At 41.3% G+C, this 19,242-nt stretch overlaps 1 protein-coding gene and 1 non-coding gene across 5 annotated transcripts in view; both read right to left on the reverse strand.

The window, feature by feature from the left end:
• Nucleotides 1-2,110: 2,110 nt before the first annotated feature.
• Nucleotides 2,111-19,242, reverse strand: part of LOC138818145 (KH homology domain-containing protein 4) — a 22,084-nt gene continuing 4,952 nt past the window's right edge. The window contains exons 3-15 of one of the 4 annotated variants that reach the window (XM_070009070.1): nt 17,502-17,630; nt 16,373-16,452; nt 15,262-15,314; nt 14,794-14,957; nt 13,048-13,259; nt 11,987-12,047; nt 10,234-10,291; nt 9,748-10,001; nt 6,661-6,822; nt 5,320-5,432; nt 4,428-4,519; nt 3,293-3,396; nt 2,111-2,324 (exon numbers count right to left, since the gene is read on the reverse strand). In XM_070009070.1, coding sequence (XP_069865171.1) covers nt 2,289-2,324; nt 3,293-3,396; nt 4,428-4,519; nt 5,320-5,432; nt 6,661-6,822; nt 9,748-10,001; nt 10,234-10,291; nt 11,987-12,047; nt 13,048-13,259; nt 14,794-14,957; nt 15,262-15,314; nt 16,373-16,452; nt 17,502-17,630 — 1,518 coding nt within the window. In that variant the 3' untranslated portion in view covers nt 2,111-2,288. Of the gene's footprint in view, nt 3,397-4,427; nt 4,520-5,319; nt 5,433-6,660; nt 6,823-9,747; nt 10,002-10,233; nt 10,292-11,986; nt 12,048-13,047; nt 13,260-14,793; nt 14,958-15,261; nt 15,315-16,372; nt 16,453-17,501; nt 17,631-19,154 lie in introns of those variants that run through there. The other 3 variants (XM_070009069.1, XM_070009072.1, XM_070009071.1) reach the window with 3 other exon arrangements.
• On the reverse strand, nt 14,474-14,602 carry LOC138818152 (small Cajal body-specific RNA 4). Its single transcript, XR_011368991.1, has one exon. It is a non-coding gene; the product is annotated as a small Cajal body-specific RNA 4 (non-coding RNA).

Below are 19,242 nucleotides of genomic sequence, written 5' to 3' on the forward strand. Positions count from 1 at the left end.
ACAGCGCCCAGGCCGATTTCAAGCCCTATGACCAACAAAAAAAGAAAGGGGGCGGGGGGGAAGGATGGGAAGGTGGCTCAGTGGTAGGGTGCTTGCCTTGTATGCATGAGGCCCTGGGTTCCATTCCTCAGTACCACATAAGCAGAAAATCTAGAAGTGGTGCTGTGGCTCAAGTGGTAGAGCGCTAGCCTGTAGATGAAGAGCTGAGGGACAGTGCCCAGGCTGAGTACCAAGAAATTAAAAGAAAAAAAAAAAAAAAGAGGGAAAGAAGGAAGGAAGGGAGGGGAGAGGAAGGAAGGCAGGCCAGTTCAGACAGCCCTTAATCATATTTCTCCTAAACTACCAAAAGTGGAGCTGTGATTCAACTGCAAAGCCTTGAGCAAAGGCTCAGAGACAGAGTTCAAGCCCCAGGACCAGCCACATGCACACACATAGAAAAATGCTAGCCATGTGGGGGGAGGGGGGAGACTGGGAAGGGATGTGAAGGGTAAACCAAAGGAGGAGGGTGCAATGCTTGGTAAGAAATGTAGGCATTATCCTGCCCGTGTAATTGTAACCCCTCTGTACAGTATGTTCACAAATAAAATAAAATTAAAAAAAAAGAAAGAAAGAAAAATGCTAGCCAGGCACAGGAGGCTTGCGTCTGTAATCCCAGCTAAAGATGAGTTCTGAGGATTGCAGTTCAAAGCCAGCCTCGGCAGTAAAATCTGAGACCAAAAAGCACCAGGCTCTGGTGGCTCACAACTGTCATCCTAGATACTGAGGAGGCTAGGATCTGAAGATCACAGTTCAAAGCCAGCCCAGACGGAAAGTATGAGGCAAACTAGAAGTGGCACTGTGGCTCAAATTGGTAGAGCACTGGCCTTGAGTAAAAAGCTCAGGGACAGTGCCTAGGCCCTGAGTTCAAGCCACACAACCAACAAAAATAAACACCAAAAAGCTGAAGTGGAGCTGTAGCTTATGGGGTAAAGTGCTAGTATTGAGCAAAAAGCTCAGAGGCAGTGCCCAGACCGAGTTCAAGCCCAAGGACAGGCGTGTGTGCGCACACACAGGCATGCACACACATACATGCTGAAAGTAGGGCTCAAGCCGTATAGCTCTAAGTTCAATCACCAAACTGCCAGTAAGTAAAACCAGAAGGGCTAAGGGTATATCAAATGGCAGAAATTTCATAAGCACAATACTCTAGATTAATCTCTAATACTAAAATGTCTAACATAGATTAGGAAAACGTCTAGCATAAAGACTTGAACTTGCCAGCCACCGGTGGCTCACACCTGTAATCCTAGCTACTCTGGAAGCTGAGATCTGAGGATTGCAGTTCAAAGACAGCCTGGGCAGGAAAGGCTATGAGATTTTTTTTTTTTTTTTTTGTCAGTTGTGGGGCTTGAACTCGGCCTGGGCGCTGTCCCTCAGTTCTTCAGCTCAAGGAGAGCGCTCTACCACTTGAGCTACAGTGCCACTTCTGGTTTTCTGATCGTTTATTGGAGATAAGAGTTTCACGGACTATCCTGCACGGGCTGGCTTTGAACCTTGATCCTCAGATCTCAGCCTCCTGAGTAGCTAGGATTACAGGCACAAGCCACCAGTGCCCGGCTTGTGAGACTTTTTTTTTTTGGGTCCGGTTGTGGGGCCTGAACTCTGGGCCTGGGTGCTGTCCAGTTCTTCAGCTCAAGGCTAACGCTCTACCACTTGTGCCACAGCGCCACTTCCGGCTTTTTTCTTTTTGCTTATGTGGTGCTGGGGAATCGAACCCAGGGCCTCATGCATTGCAAGGCAAGTGCTCTACCAATGAGCCACCTTCCCAGCCCCGGGACTCTTATCTTTAATAAACCACCAGAAAACTGGAAGTAGCTCTGTAGCTCAAGTGGTAGAGTACTTGCCTTGAGCTGAAGAGCTGAGGGATAGCACACAGGCCCAGAATTCAAGCCCCACAACTGACAAATGACTTTTTTTTCATCTACACTTTAGGGGTATGTGGGTATAACGTCTTGGGACCATATGCAAACATTGTCCATTCACATATTTTGGGGGAAGAAAGGTTAAAATTATCTTATGCTATGGGGAAAAGTGTATAGATTGGGGGAGAGAGGGAAACAGAAACCACAAGCAGAATATTTATACATTTATTTATAATGAAATTATGGTATAATTATTTACAACATATAGGAAACCAGAGGGTAAGTTTGTACAAAGCCAGCCTGCAAAGTATTCAAATGTGCAAAAATGACAGTTCAGTATCTCAAACTACTTCTGGTTCAGCAGACTAGCTTCTTCACTTTCACACATCAATATTTGATACAAAAAAGTTCTTTTGGCAAAACCTGTAATGCCAAGAAAAAAGGACAAGTTGCAATTTCAGTCACTAAGTCCACCATCCTATTGAGCGTTGTCCAATCTCTCTATTTTAGCTGCAACCAGTTCTCAGAGAGACAGACCACTGTGTTTCATTTCTGTGATGAGTTCTGACCAGCTTTAAAAAAGTCAAGTAGTTTCTTTGACCCAGCTGAAGACAAGGAGCATATAAGAGCAATAAAATTAGCAATGGCTATCGAGACAAATGTGCCTTAAAGTGCCAGCTTTGGATCATCCCAATAAAAAGACAATGAAAAAATAGCTTCATTTTTCTATTCAGGATCCAGCTGTATCCAATGATCTTAAATTAGTAAAACAGCATTTTCACAACAGAAAGTACCCAAATGAAATAGGAGTAAGGATCTTAAAAGTACTGCAAGGAAAGGATGATCTTAAAAATCACTTCCCCACTAATAAATAGTAAGGCTGTTTATAACAATTTATTATTAAAATTGACCCAACAGTCTTAGATACAAATAAACTTTGTGTCAGAGTTGAGGCTATTCATCTGGAAAAAACTGGACCAGGTCAAAACATATATGGGAATAACCCTGCTGTAATGCTTTGTTGGACAAGCACATTTCACCAACTATTAAAAAGCTTGAGACAAATTTGTGATTCTAAGTAAATTTTAACAGATGTTATGCCACTGCAGAAACAAGAATTTAAAAAAAAAAAAAAAAAAAGAATGAAACCCCAATAGCAAGGGGACGCTGCATGTTTAACTTCAGCAAAGGTCCAAAAATGGCTCCTTGTATAGGCCCCAGAGTCTTGTTAAATCAAATGCATGCATTATTGCTAAGAAGAATCACCAAAGGTCAAAACTCTGTTCCATTGTTTCCTAGGGGGCCATCCAGAATGGCATCTGTTGTTTAGCTCGTGGTTGTGACGAAGGGTATTGATATCCCAAACTCCAGCCCTGTGGAAAACTACTTGCATTTTTATGACCTCCATGTTCCTCCTCTTCATCAGATGAATCTGCAGCATAAGCTACTAAGCCAAATCCCTTCTCTGTAGTCTTCATCTTCTTGGCTGGATAATCTAAAATAGAGGAAAAACAACCCCAACCCATTCCCCACAAAAGGAAAAAAAAGAGATAATACCATAAATTCGTTAATTAAAAAAAAGATGTTAATTTTAAGTGGTTAGTTGGACACCATTTTGAGGTCACAGGGTCAATGGTCACCCAACGTTGAAGATCACGCGAAAAACAGCACCAGCATCAGCAAATGTGAATCCACCAGAACCATGTAAGAAAACAGAGAAAAAAGAAAAAACACAAAAAAAAAGAAAAAAAAGAAAAAAAAAAGAAAAGTTAGCAATTGAGTCTCTGGGAGCTACATTTCACCTTTAGAGTTAAAAGAAGAAAAGACGGAACTATTTTTTCTTCTCCTCATTTTTATTATGACTATAAGCAAAGAACAAAAATGACCCAATGTACTCCCTAATAAGATACAGAAATCTGTGATGCTATTAACAACTACATGGGAAGTTGTGGCTCAGCTCCTAATACAAAGTCTGTATCAGTTTAGGTAGGCAGATAACATAACAGAACTTTTAAATTAGTTTTTTTTGGCGGGGGGAAGGGAGTTGGTCATAGGGCTTGAACACAGGATGCTATCCCTGAGCTTTTTCACTCAAGACTAGTGCTCTATGACTGAGCCACAGCACCACTTCTGGTTTTCTGGTGGCTAACTGTACATAAGAGTATCACAAACTTTCCTGCCTGGGCTAGTTTCAAACTGTGATCCTCAGATCTCAGCCTCCTGAGTATCTAGGATGACAGGTTTGAGACACCAGTGCTTGGCAAATAAGCTACTTATTATCAGTAGTTATTCCCTAGGGTTTTAATGCCATTGACACTCATAAAAAGTAAAGTGACTGACTTTTCTATACACTGGTTGGAAATAAAAGACTGTGTGTCCTTACAAAAAAAAGAAAAAGTATTCTCATCAGCCAGTAGATTATAGAGGATGGATTAAATACCTGAAGAACATCAGGTCAGAAAACTAACAGCTTAAGATCAATCCTACTTAGTTGCTTCCCTATTCTCCCAGCTACACCTTACTCACCATGGCTCCCTGTTAAGGTCCCAGACCCATTCCTTTCATCAGAATCCGTTTTTATTCCAGTCACTGGAAAGGCTGGTGGAGGCATCAACTGCCTGTTAAAAGACATGAAATTTTCTTTTAGACAACTTCAATTTTTAACTTATTGAGTAGGTAAGTTATATAATAACAAAACCTACAGGAAATCAAGTTTACTTTAACCATTGATATGGACCCTTTCTATCTTTCCTCCTACTCGCACCCTCTCTATAATCTATTAACTTTACCTACATCAACAGGCTGTTGTAGAACTCAGCTCCTTATAAAGGCTAATATAAAAATGCAACAAAGGTGATTCAAGTCCTCCATTTATGATATTCTATAATCCTAAAGGGGAAAAAAAGGCTTCTTGTGTAACAATTTTTACTGCCTATTCTTACCAAAATGGCCATGAAAAGGAGAATGTATGAAAAGGATTGAATTATTCAAGATTGAGCTTAACTATTTCTTAGTAAAAGGTATATCATATTTTTCACTATTCTACCACTTACAACAAACAGGATCTTTTTTTTTTGGCCAGTCCTGGAGCTTGAACTCAGTGAATGGGTACTGTCCCTGAATTGCTTCTGCTCTACCACTTGAACCACAGTGCCACATCTGGCCTTTTCTGAGTAGTTTATTGGAGATGAGCATCTCATACACTTTCCTGCCTCAGCTGGCTTCAAATCTCAAGGCTCAGACATCAGCCTCCTGAGTAACCAGGATTACAGGCATGAGCAACCAGTGCCCAGCAACAAACAGGATGTTATTTGATTTAAATAAATTATTTCCATTTCTGAATACCCATAACAATGATCACTACTTGTAGTAAAGGTACAAATAATTTATATGTATTTGTCTTATTATTCCAACTTACCTGTCCCTCTCTCGCTCTTTGCCTGAGGAACTTGCTGGCTTCGATCCTGCGCCTTCAATCTCATTCTGACTGGAGAAGCCTGTACCTAAATTAGTCATATGAATGGGTCCATGCTATGAGCAGAAAAATACAGTGGCATTAGCAAATCTACAACTGCTGCATTGACTTTAGCTCCTTAATGTAACTGTCAAGTGCCTCATCTCTTTTGATAAATTACAATACGTTAAGCCATATTAAGTATTCTTTGGGATTTGGAGTGTAACTAATCAGGGTAGGAATTATTTTCTCTTCTACAGGTTTTAGTCAGGGATAGTAGAATTCATTTAATTTCAACTGGCTGCCCATAACTCAACTGGTTCATATAAACCTACTTATATAAACTGAAAAATGCTGTGGCTTACAGAATGCCTCAAAAGATTATGGTAAACCAGAAAACAAAAGTGCTTCTTCTAATAAAACTGAACAAAAATGTCTGATTTTTTTGGTAGTGCTAGGGATCAAATCCAAGCCCTCCTGAATCTCTGTCAAGAGCTCTAGCACTGAGCTATACCCCTAGCCCTTAATCTAAACTTTAGTGAATGATTATGTTTATAAATATGTATATGAAGTGAATAATTCCAGTTCTGGCAGTTTTATTTCTTGGGGTGGGTCAGAGCTGAGAAATTAACCCCTTTCTTCTTTTTTTTAAAGGATGCAAAGAGTACACAATTTGAAAATCAAGGTATAAATACAAACCACAATGTTTGTACATTGATAGCTTTCGGTGAATTGTGTAGAGAAGAATTATCAGAGGTTTGTCAAGAATCTGCTGTCTGATTAAGAGAAAGCAGAAAATTCTATAGAACTCCTAGACATTAATCATGGGAGACTTCTCTCTAGATAGAACATGTTCCATTTTATCACACTGACCCCAAAGACAAAACCTACCCAAAGAGAATTATCCTGGCTTTAAATAAAATAAAATCCTAACCTAGATTCCAGAAAGCAGAGCTTCTAGCATTAGGACAGCTGACACTGATGTAAACTCATCTTTCTTTAATCTGAGAACACAATATGGGTAAGATAAAGAAAGTGAGACAAGCTGGGAGCATGTGGCTCATGCCTGTAATCCTAGTTAATCAGGAGGCTGAGAGCTGAAGATCATGGTGGGCAGGAAAGTCTGTAAGACTCTTATCTCCAATAAACTACTCAACAAAGCTGGAAGCAGTGCAGTGGCTCAAGTGGTAGAGTACTAGCCTTGAGCCAAAGAAACTCCGGGAGAGTGCCCAGAGTTCAAACCCAGGACCAGCCAAAAAAAAAAAAAAAAAAAAAAAAAAAGTGAGACAAAGTATTTTATTTAACCTGGTATCCAAGAAGTCCAGATTCCCGTTCATCTGGCAGCTCCTCTGTGAATCGTCTCTTCTGTGACTGGGGCTGAGTTGGGAGTGGGGGCTGGGGCTGAGGTCCAGCAGGCAAGGCAGTTTTGACAGGAGCAGCAGGAAGAAAAGGACCACCCAATGGACTCTGGGACCAAAACAAATAAAGGAGGAACAAAATATGAGACTGGCCTACTAATGAGCTAAGTAAAGAAAGATTAGAATACACCAATACTAAGTAGCATATGAATATTTTACAGTTTTTCTCCTGGCTAAAAATTACTACCAAACCTTCCCATCTTCACTTTAGAGTAACAAATTGAAAATCCATTATTTATTTAGTGATTTAGATGCTCAGGAAAACCTTTTGAGCAACATTTCAGGTAATTAGAATAAACATGACCACTAACAAACAAAATATTTTAGGCATTTAGCTGGGCACAAGTGGCTCAAGCCTATGATCCTAGTTAAGATCTGAGGGATCACAGTTGGTAGTAAGCCTGGAAAATAAAGTAAGACTTATTCTAACAAACTACTAAAAAAGTAGAGCTGTGGCTCAAGTGGTAGAGTGCCAGCCTTGAGCAAAAGCAGCACAGGTAGAGTGCCAGCCTTGAGCAAAAGCAGCACAGGGACAGTGCCCAGGCGCTGAGTTTAAATCCCAACACCAAAATCAAGAAAACAGAACAAAAAAAAGCACTTACTTATTTTGTTGTTTGGGGGTTAGGTTTTTGGCTTAACCTCAGGGTCTGGGGAACCTCTTGGAACTTCCTGCCTAGGTTGGCTTCAAACTGTGATGCTTAGATTTCTGGTTCCTGAGCAGCTAAGATTACAGGCACGAGCCACCAGTATATATAACTAGTGTTTTAAGAAGTTGTTTCACCGGGCAGCAGTGGTTCATTCATGCCTGTAATCGTAGCTACTCAGGAAGCTGACATCTGAGGATTTCGGTTCAAAGCCAGACTGGGCAGGGAAAGTCCGTGAGACTCAACTCTAATTAACCACAAAAAAAACCAGAGTGGCGCTGTGGCTCCAGTGGTAGAGTGCTTGCTTTGAGCTGAGGAGCTGAGAGACAGTGCTCAGACCAAGTTCAAGCCCCAAAACAACAACAACAGAAGTTGTTTCAAGGGCTGGAAATATGGCTTAGTAGTAGAGTACTTGCTTAGCACGCATGAAGCCCTGGGTTCGATTCCTCAGTACCACATAAATAGAAAAAGCCAGAAGTGGTGTTGTAGGTCAAGTGGTAGAGTGCTAACCTTGAACAAAAGCTCAGGAACAGTGCTCAGGCCCTGAGTTTGAGTCCCAGGACTGGCAAAAAAAAAAAAAAAAAAGTTTCAAAAAGGAATACAGATGATCAAAACTCTATAAAGAAAAGAAACAAGAAAAAAAAGTCTGTATTATCATCAATAACAAGTAGCTAACACTTACTGACTGGATGATCTTACTTGAAATTTTTATCTAGATAGGCCAGTTTATATCCCTAAACTTCAGCAATCTACACCCTACTCCTTAACCCATTCAGCCACATTGATTCCCAATAGTAAAAAAGTTGCAAAACTATACATGTCTAAACATAAACAGAATTTAGCTCATAAGCCCTTTCTTTGTTCCAAACTGTGCCATCTTTTTCAGTGCTCACAGCCCACAGGTAAGTAAGCTGGGCAATGGTTTGAGGCTGCAGTTTACTGGCATGGATACACTATGAGAGGTCCACAAAGAAGAGTCTGCTATGTAATGTACGGGAAAACAAAGGAGGGTGTAACAATGCTCGATAGAAAATGTACTCATTACCTTATTCGTGTAACTATAACTTCTCTGTATACAGTATGTATGTATGTATGTGTATATATATATATATATATATATATATATGATATATATGTGTATATATAACATAAATATTTAAAAGAATCTGCTATAAATCCCTTACCGTGCTGTCATTCTCTTTCTTCCCTGCCTGCAAGTTTTTTGGGTTTTTTTTGTGTTTTTTTTTTGTGGGTGTGGAGCCTGAACTCTGGGCCTAGGAGCTGTACCTCAGCTCTTCAGCTCAAGGCTAGCACTCTACCACTTGAGCCACAGCACCACTTCTGGCTTTTTCTGCTCATGTGAAACCCAGGGCCTCATGCATGCAAGGCAAGCAGTCTACCATTGAGCCACCTTCCCAGCTCTGCCTGCAAATATTGTACATAACTCATCCAGACATGCTAGACATCTGAATGTTTACATTCTCTCTGTGGTGCTGTGGACAAAACCCAAGATCTTACACATTAGGCAAGTACTCTTACCACTGGGCATATCTAGCCCCTACATTTAGATTTTCTTTTTCTTTTTTTTTTGTTGGTCATGGGGTTTGAACTCTGGGCCTGGGTGTTATCCCTCAGCTCTTCAGCTCAAGGCCAGCTCTCTACTACTTGAGCCACAGCACTACTTCCAATTTTCTGGTGGTTTATTGAAGCTAAGAGTCTCACAGACTTTCCTGCCCGGGCTGGCTTTGAACCGCCATCCTCAGACCTCAGCCTCCTGAGTAGCTAGTGGCATGAGCCACAGGTGCCCAGCTTAAATTCCTATTTTCTTATGTAATGTTTCTAAGATTAGAACTGCTAACTCAGTTCCAAGCACTAGGAGGAGTGCTGTAGAACAGCCTCCTTTTCATGGACCATTACACTACAAAGCCAAGGGCAGACAAAATGTGATTCTGACTGAGCACAGTTCTATTTACTCATTCATTTAGGCATTGTCTATGGGTGCTTCTGTGCTATAATAATAGTGAAACAATTTATAGATTTCATTGCCCCTAAAACCTAAAATATTTACTATATGACTTTTACACAAAGTCTCTTGATCACTACTTTAAATAATGACCAGAGCCAAGATTTATGAAACAAACTATGTACTTTGGGAAGACTTAACATATATACATACTAATCCAAAGCAGTCACTTAGGTTAGTAGTGAGAACACAGAAAAGTAGGGAAAAAAAACAAAACTCATGTCATGCATTTCTGGAATGTTACCCATTTTCCCTTACCAGTTTCCTAAGTTCAGTGATAGCAATGTTCCATATCCTAGAATCCTACCTGTCCAGTACTAGCTGGAGGATGCACTTGTGTTATCGGGTATTGTGTTGGCACAGGTGGGACTCCAGTAGGTAATGCTGGCAAGACTCCAGGTGCCAGTGAAACAGCTGGTGGCACTATGCTTGGTACTCCATAAGGAGGTTGAACTGGCTGCTGAGGAGGGGGAACAACAGGGTAACCAGACTGATAGCCATTGGATGGATAATATGGTGGTTGAGGAGGGACACTACTTATAGCAGAGGGTTGTGTATAGCCTGAGGGGGGAAGAAAAAAAGTGTTTAATCAGCTGCAGCAGAATGAGACATTTTATCTGAATATTAAACAATATCTAGGGGAGAAAAATACTGAGGCATGAATGGCTTTCCAAATTACCCTACATCGAAGAGAACATTATTAGTACCCTGGCACAGTTAGTCTAGCCTCAAGTATCAGTTATAAACAAGTATCACTAGCAAAATATTTTTGAACACTTCAAGACATACACACCTGGTAAAGGTACAGCAGTATTAATTTGATTCACAAATCTAGAGTATTCAGCATGAACCTGGAAAAGGGAAAACAAGTTAATATGGGATATGGCCAACTGACTACATATATTATGTATTAATATCCTAATATAATAATTCTAGTAAGGAATTAAGCATTATTTCCAGTGACTCCCCAATCAATATTTGAATAAGGCAGATCAGTTACTACTAAGACAAATTTTGGGACTCAGAAACATGAATAATCCTAAATTCTCTAAAACCAGACTTAATTCTACGATACAAAGTCACTTGGAAAGCCTTCGAAATTTAACAATTAGGAAATTTCTATATTGTTAGTATACCTGCCAAGAGGAGTGTGGCTTAGTGGTAGAATAACTGCCTCACATGTATAAAGCCCTGAGTTTGCTTCCTTAATACCACATAAACAGAAAAGGCCAGAAATGCTAGCCTTGAGCAAAAGAACTGCAGGGACAGTGCCCAGGGCCTGAATTCAAGTCCTAAGACTGGCAAAAAAAAAAAAAAAAAAAAATCACTCATTTGTATTTCCCATAGGACATGACCACCAAGAGCTCTCAGTTTAAGATTTAAATATTTTCTCTAGTCCATTAAATATAAAAAGATGACTGAGGAAGTTACCTGGTAAATCAGGTTTTTATATACAGAAGCAAACACTAGTTTCACAGGAAGGTACCATTAAATACCAAAGAACCCAAGGTTGAATCTGATTTCCTTTAGGTGCTACTGCAATAATTCTCTGGCTTCAACTTTGTTATTTGTTTATAGAATTAAAAAGAGTACTACCAATCTCAGCTACTTCTGAAGTTTTTGAGTTCAAGGCAACAACATGAGATCCTGTCTTGAAAGAAAATGTAAGAGGAAACAAAAGAAAATCAATGTCCCTTAAAGCAACGCTATTTGGCTTTGTACTGTTACAACTCTATTCTTTTTTTTTTTTTTTGTCGGTCATGGGGCTTGAACTCTGGGCTTGGACATTATCCCTCAGCTCTTTAGCTCAAAGTAAGTGCTCTACTGCTTGAGCCACTTCTGGTTTTCTGGTGGTTTATTGGAGATAAGAGTCTCTCGGACTTTCTTGCCCAGACTGGTTTTGAACCTTGATCCTCAGCTCTCAGCCTCCTGAGTAGCTAGGATTACAGGCATGAGCCACTGGCGCCTAGCTACAACTCTATTCTTTAGACTGGAGTTATGCCAATAAGAGCTAAAGAATATTGGTATAACCTTCAAGAAGCTAGGAAAGAGTATAAGCTGGTTTGTCTCTCAAAGACTACAGAAGGGGGAGGGCATGGAAGTGCATGTTTATAATCACCTGAGAGGTGGGAGGTTTGGTCAGGAGAATGCCAAAAATGAGGCTAGCCGTGGCAATTTAGTAAAACCCTGTCTTAAGATAAAGTAAAACAAGTGGACGATAGCTCAATGGTGAAGAAATTCCGTATAATGCATGAGACCCTAGAGTCAATCCTCAGTAAGGTCAAAAACAATGTAAAAAAAAAAAAAAAAAAAAAAGGAGGGGGGAGGCTGGGAAGGGATGTGAAGGGTAAACCAAAGGAGGAGGCTGCAATGCTTGGTAAGAAATGTACGCATTATCCTGCCCATGTAATTGTAACCCCTCTGTACAATATGTTCACAAATAAAATTAAATTAAATTAAAAAAAAAAAGGGAAAAGGCAACTCAGTGATGAAAAGCATGTATGGTCTCACTACCAACACAGTACACAACACACACACCAACTCACTGTTTGCAAGAGATTCTCACAAAGCTTCTTGGCAGCAGCCAGGCCTTCTGGTTTGGGATGACTATAAAGAAATACAATCATAAATCAACTGAGTGAAAAGTAAAGGATGAAGAACTGTACTTTCACTTTTCATGCTGCCTTATAATTTTTCTTAGCATACTCATTGCAGCTCAAGTTCTAGGCCTCTGAAGTCATAAAAAGGTCTCCGATGGCATAAGGATGAGACCTGAGGGTTGTGGTTCAAAGACAGTCCGGGCAAGAAAGCCTGGGAGACTCTTACCACCAGAAAGCTGGATGTGGAGCTGAGGCTCAAGTGGCATAGCACTACTGGTGAGCCAAAAAGCTTAAGGCCCTGAGTTCAAGCCCTAGTACTAGCAAAAACAAACAAACACATATCATTACTCCAAATATTTACTGGTATCTTTCAAAAAAAAATTAAAGCTCACTACAGAAAGGCACAGCCCCAGTGTGACCAAATAAGCATATCACTAATAAAAACCTTTAAGGTATAAAACCTATCAATAAGCCAGGCACTGGTGGTTACACAGGAGACAGCCAGACTGGTCAGGAAAATGAGACTCTTAATCTCCAATTATCCACTATAAAACCAAAAGTAAGCTGGCTCAAAGTAGTGGACTATCCTTGAGCAAAAGAGCTCAGTGACAATGCCCAGGTCAAATTCAAGTCTCCCAATAGAACAACAAAAACAAAAGCCCTATCAGTATCACTGGAGGCTTAAATGAAAACTATTTTAGTTAATTAGAGATCACTTTGTAATTGCATACTTTGGAAGTGGCGCTGTGCTCAAGTGGTAGAATGCTCAATTTGAGCTGAAGAGCTCAGGGACAACGCCCAAGCCCAGAGTTCAAGCCCCACGACAAAAAAAATTCCTTTATAATTGCATACTTTTATGAAAGCTAAGGATTTAAATACAGGCACAATTCAATCTCCTATTTTAATTATTTATAAAGTGATTTATTTTCTCATTTCTTTTGAACCACTGCAGCATTACTATCAAAGAGACAAGGATTCAAATGTCCTCTAGCCTTATCCATGCATACCTGATATAAATATACATAGGTTCAAAAGCTTCTCGACCCGATGCTGGCTCAATGCAGCCTGAACCTTTGCCCCGTAGGAAGACTTTGGCACCTGTTTCAATCTGAATGTGCTGCAAATAGGAGCAGCCTGGACCTTCCACCTTCTCTTTAACGTTGAAAGTGGGCACAGCATGTTCTAGACCCACAAATAATTTATCTTGAACATAATGCATCTGTAGAACACAATAACTTGATTAAAAAGACACATCATCAAATTCCTAATCTTGTGAAAAATTGTTATACAAAATACTTTAATAAAGCAAATACTTCCATAAGGATCTCCTACAACTGCTGTCATATCTATCAAGAAGCTTAACAGTGGGCTGGGAAGGTGGGTCAGTGGTAATGCTTGCCTTGCATGCATGAGGCTTGATTCCTCAGTACCACATAAGCAGAAAAAAGCTGGAAGTAGCACCGTGGCTCAAGTGGTAGAGCATTAGCCTTGAGCTAAGGATCTGAGGGACAGCGCCCAGGAGCAGAGTTCAAGCTCCACGACTGACAAAAAACGATAAATAAAAATAAGCTTAATAATTTTTTTTTTCTGATTCTAAGTGCTGGTGGCTTACATCTGCAATCCTAGCTACTCAGAAGCCAGCCTGAGCAGAAAAATGTCCCTGAGACACAACCAACCACTCAAAACCTGGAAGTGATGCTGTGGCTCAAAGTGGTAGAGCCTTGAGCAAGAACTAAGGGACAGAACCCAGGCCCTAAGTTCAAGCCCAGGACTGACAGAAAAAAAAACAAAAACAAAACGAACAAAAAAACTTGATGAAACATCTTCATCTTTTGATGGAACATGATCTAGCTATATAGCCCAGGTGGACTTAAAACTTACAATCCTGGGCTGGGAAGGTAGCTCAGTGGTAGAGTGCTTGCCTTGCATGCTTGAGGCCCTGGGTTAAATTCCTTAGCACCACATAAGCAAAAAGAAAAAAAAAGCCGGAAGTGGCGTTGTGGCTCAAGTGGTAGAGCACTAGCCTTGAGCTGAAGAGCTGAGGGACAGCTCCCAAGCCCAGAGTTCAGGCCCCACGACCAGACCCCCCCCCCCAAAAAAAAAAAGACAAAAAACTAACAATCCTGTAACCTCAACCTTTGAAATGTTGCAGTTACAATTCCACAATTCCTGGCGTTCAAGGAGCTTAATCCTAAAGTACTACTTAGTAGTAAGAGTACTTGCCTAATATGTACAAGGTTCTGGCTTTGATTCCCAGTACCAAAAATAAAATAAAAAGTAAGTCTTGATGTTCATGTACCTATATTACCTACAAAGTCAATAAAAGATATTGAATAGAAAAAAAATCCCAAGAACCAATTTTAAGGACACAAATATACTCTTCTCAAACTGAACCAAAAACTGTAGCTTCCAATATACTACAAAGTTGGAATAGAATGTTGGGTAGTACAGTCAGCCCTGAGATTTTCTCCAATGAGGGCTGCTCTCTCTAACCCTTTTATCTAGGAGGAGTGTATCAGCGAAGTCTTGCTTCATCAGACTCAGCCTTCTTGGTCCTCCAGTTACAACCAAGTTTACAATAAAAATAAAGACATTATCTTTATATGACACAATGTACATAACCCTTAATCTATCAATACACTATCTAGATTATACCAGTATGAAGATATTATGTACCCGTATTTTTTTTCTTCTTATGTACTAATTAACACACATCATTTTTACAGAAATAACAATCTCTCAACAAGACATACCCCTGACTGGAAAGGAGGCTTCTGGCTAACAGCTGGAGACAGCTGAGCAATGGGTGCTGGTTGGTGATAGACAGTGACTGTTGCACCATTAAAAGTTGGACTTGTTCCTGTAGCTGCTTTCACTACTCCATTGGTGATAATTTCTTTTATTCGGTTTACAGCTCCTACGATAAAACAAGACAGTAGATACTATAACAAAGAATCGAATGAACTGACTAGTGCCCAAAGATAAAGATAGGCCAAAGTTCAATTTTCAAGTATTAATCCATCAGTAACTAAATATGTGGCTCCCCACTTCTCTAACCACCAGCCACTAGCCTGCAGTTAATAAACAAGAGTCCTAACAGCTATCAAAAAAAGTTAATGGAAGTCTGGAGGTATAGCTCAATTGACACTTTGTTGATCTGTTAGGCACAGCCTAGCACGTGGTTCTTCTCAAGTGACATGTGAGCCAAAATTATTACTTACTGTCCACTAATTCCCGTGTCTGGCCCTGAACATGAAGATACAAAGGACGATCCCTATAAAGAGAAATACAAGAGTCATCAAGTCTTTTTGCATTAAGATTTACAAATAAGAAAAAAGGACTATTGCTAAGAACATGGCAGTATAACTTTTCCTGTTAAAGGTTAATGGGAAGCTGGGCATCAGTGGCTCACACCTGTAAACCCTGCTACTCAGGAGACTGAGATCTGAGGATTGTGGTTCAAAAAGCCAGCCCAGGCAGAAGAATCCATGACTCTTATCTCTGATAAATTACCAAAAAGCCAGAAGCAGAGCTATGGCTCACTTGGTAGAGTACTAGCATAGAGGGAAAAAAAATCTCAGGGACAGCATCTAGGCCCCAGGCCCTCAGTTCAAGCCCCAGGACCAGCCCATGCACCCCTGCCCCCAAAAAAGCCAGGCGCTGGTGGCTCATGCCTATAATCCTAGTTCCTCAGGAGGCTGAGATCTAAAGATCACGGTTCAAAGTGCCTTGAGCTGAAGAGCTCAGGGACAGCACTCAGGCCCAGAGTTTAAGCCCCATGACCAACAAAAAAATACGTAAATAATAAAATAATAAGGTAGTGGGAAGTTGGGTGCCAGTAGCTTATATCTCTGAACCAAGCTTCACAGAAGCTGAGCTCTGAGATCCTAATCTTCAATTAACCAGCAAAATGTCAAAAGTGGCTATGGCATAAGTGGTAGAGCGCTAGTCTTGAGCACATAAAGCCAATATGAGTGCTAGTCCCGCCAGATGCCGGTGGCTCACACCTGTAATCCTAGCTATTCAGGAGGCTGAGATCTAAGGATCGCAGTTCAAAGCCAGCCCGGGCAAGAAAGTCCATGAGACTCTTATCTCCAATAAACCACTAGGAAACCGGAAGTGGTGTTATGGCTCAAGCGGTAGAGCGCTTGTCTTGAGCTGAAGAGCACAGGGACAGTGCCCAAGCCCAGAGTTGAAGCCCACGACCGACCAAAAAAAAAGAGTGCTAGTCCCTGAGTTCAAGTCCCCATACCACCTTGACCTCAGACAAAAAACACGAAATGTGAGTCATTGGCCCAATCTTTCCCAAACCAGAGGACAAGCAATACGCACCCAGGTCCCACTTTAGCTTTCTCCTCAGTAGTCATGAATCTCCCTCGTGTTGACACAGCAGCTCCACTAAGTCTGCTAATCTAAAGAGAAAACAGTGTATAAAAAGATGGTGTCCAAATATCAAAAAATCGTATCATGCTCCATATATACATAAAATTATGTGATAAAAAGTAAAAATTTGGAGCTGGGAATGTGCCTTAGTGATAGAGTGCTTGCCTAGCATTCATGAAGCCCTGGGTTCCTCAGTACCACCTAAACAGAAAAAGCCAGAAGTAGCACTGTGGCTCAAGTGGTAGAGCGCTAGCCTTGAATAAAAGAAGCACTTGAATAAAAGGGCACTGGCACTGTCCCTGAGTTCAACCCCAGAACTGGCAAAAAAAAAAAAAAAAAATTGAGTATCAATGGTAGATAAACTTTTCTCGCCCCCATTCACTCAGTCCATTCAGTAAGGTAGGAATGAATTTTCTCCCAAATCTGAAATATTTTATCCATCAAACCAACCCAAGAAATTCACCCATATGTGTTCATCTTCCTCTACAATTCAATCTAATCAGGGCCTGGGCACTGTCTCTGAGCCTTTTCATGTTTAAGGCTAGCACTCTACCACTTGAGCCACAACTCCACATTCAGCTTTTTGAGGGTCAAATGGAGATAAAAGTCCCATGGACTTTTCCTGCCCAGGCTAGCTTTGAACAGCGATCCACAGGTTTCAGCCTCCTGAGAAGCTAGAATTATAGGCATGGGCCACTGGTGTCTAGCTCAGTCTTGATTTTAATTATGACCCCAACCCACTGATAAATGTTTGACTCCTGGCTTGTGTGTAGAAGTCTTTTTTTTCTCTTTGTTGGTTGCGGGGCTTGAACTTGGCCTGGGCACTCTCCCTGAGCTTTTTCGCTCAAGGATAGCACTCTTGTACTCTACCACTTTGAGTCACAGTGCCACTTCCAATTTTCTAGGGGTTAATTGGGAATAAGAGTTTCATGGACTTTCCTGCCTGGGCTGGCTTCCAACCATAATCCTCAGGTCTCAGCCTTCTGAGTAGCTAGGATTATAGGTGTGAGCCACCAATGCCTAGTCAGAAGTGAATTTATTTGTTACCTTCCCCACAAAAGTCCCAATTCTTCCATACCTCATCTTGAGTCTGTCCTCGTGTGAGCAAGTTCCTACATGTGAGAGGCACATCATTGATTTCCACTTCAGCAACTACCAGGTCATCTTTGCTTTTATTGCTAGTTAGGCCTTTGCCAGGAGCCTGAAGCTACAAGAAAAGAAAACAGAAAGAAATTAAATTAGTAGAGCTTGATTTCAAAGCCTTATAGTCTCACTTAGCTTTTTGCTCATATTTAGCAGTCTACCACTTGATACTTCTGTTCTTTAGCTGAAGGTAAGTCACTGGCATTTATGTATCAACCAAGATCTCAGCCTTCTGAGTAGTTAGCGATTATAGGTGTGAGCCATGCTCCTAGAAGAAAAACAAAATTTTTTTGGTGCCAGTCCTGGGGCTTGAACTCAGGGCCTAAACTTCTTTTGTTTAAGGCTAGCACTCCATCACGTTAGCCACAGTGCCACTTCCGGCTTTCTCTGTTTAAATGGTACAGAGGAATCAAACCCAGGGCTTCAGGCAAGGTAGGCAAGCACTCTACCACTAAGACATTCCCAGCCCTTGGCAGCAATACATATATGTACCATATACTACATAATTTATCTATATGCATATAGATATATGCCTGCTGTAGGGCTTGAACTCTGGGCCTTCAAAATATTTTTCTTTTTTTTTAGGTCCGGTCATGGGACCTGAACTCTGGGCCTGGGTGCTGTCCCTCAGCTCTTCAGCTCAAGGCTAGCACTCTACCACGCTCTACCACTTGAGCCACAGTGCCACTTCCGACTTTTTTCTTTTTGCTTATGTGGTACTGAGGAATCAGACCCAGGGCCTCATGCATGCAAGGCAAGCGCTCTACCACTGAGCCACCTTCCCAGCCCCTAAAAAGTCAGGAGACTTTTTTTTTGCCAGTCATGGTGCCTGAACTCTGGGCCTGGGCGCTGTCCCTAAGCTCTTCAGCTCAAGGCTAGCGCTCTACCACTTGAGCCACAGCACCACTTCCGGCTTTTTTTCTGCTTATGTGGTGCTGAGGAATCGAACCCAAGGCCTCATGCATGCAAGGCAAGCACTCTACCACTGAGCCACCTTCCCAGCCCTATTTTTGTCTTTTTTGAGAGGTGCTTAGGAATGATCCTAGGGCCGTGGTGCATGCAAGTAGGCAGTCTACCAGTGAACCACATCACCAGCCCTTGTTTTTTGAGATGAGGTCTCACTATGTAGCCCAGGTCGGCCTTTCAGATTCTGGTATGAAAGACATATACCGCTGGGCAATGGTGGCTCACGCCTGTAATCCTAGCCACTCAGGAGGCTGAGATCTGAGAATTTCGGTTCAAAGCCAGCCTGGGCAGGAAAGTCCATGAGACTCTTTTCTCCAATAAACCACTAAGAAACTGGAAGTGGTGCTGTGGTTCAAGTGGTAGAGCGCTTGCCTTGAGCTGAAGAGCGCAGGGACAATGCCCAAGCCCAGAGTTCAAGCCCCACAACCAACCAAAAAAAAAAAAAAAGGAAAGAAAGAAAGACATATACCACCAGACCCTGACATTTAATGTATTTGGTCATACTCAAACAGCTCAATGACAGCGCCCAGGCCCAAAGTTCAAGCACCACAACCAAAAAGAAAAAGAAAAAGAAAACAAATACTAAAAAAAAGACATCAAGGTTGGTGCTGGTGGCTCATACCTGCAATCCTAGCTACTCAGGAGTCTGAGATCTGAGGATTGTAGTTCAAAGCCAGCCAAGGCAAGGAAGTCCATGAGACTCATCTCCA

This window comes from Dipodomys merriami, unplaced genomic scaffold (assembly GCF_024711535.1).
Source record: "Dipodomys merriami isolate MVZ:Mamm:240054 unplaced genomic scaffold, mDipMer1.0.p SCAF_718, whole genome shotgun sequence".
Classification (NCBI taxonomy): domain Eukaryota; kingdom Metazoa; phylum Chordata; class Mammalia; order Rodentia; family Heteromyidae; genus Dipodomys; species Dipodomys merriami.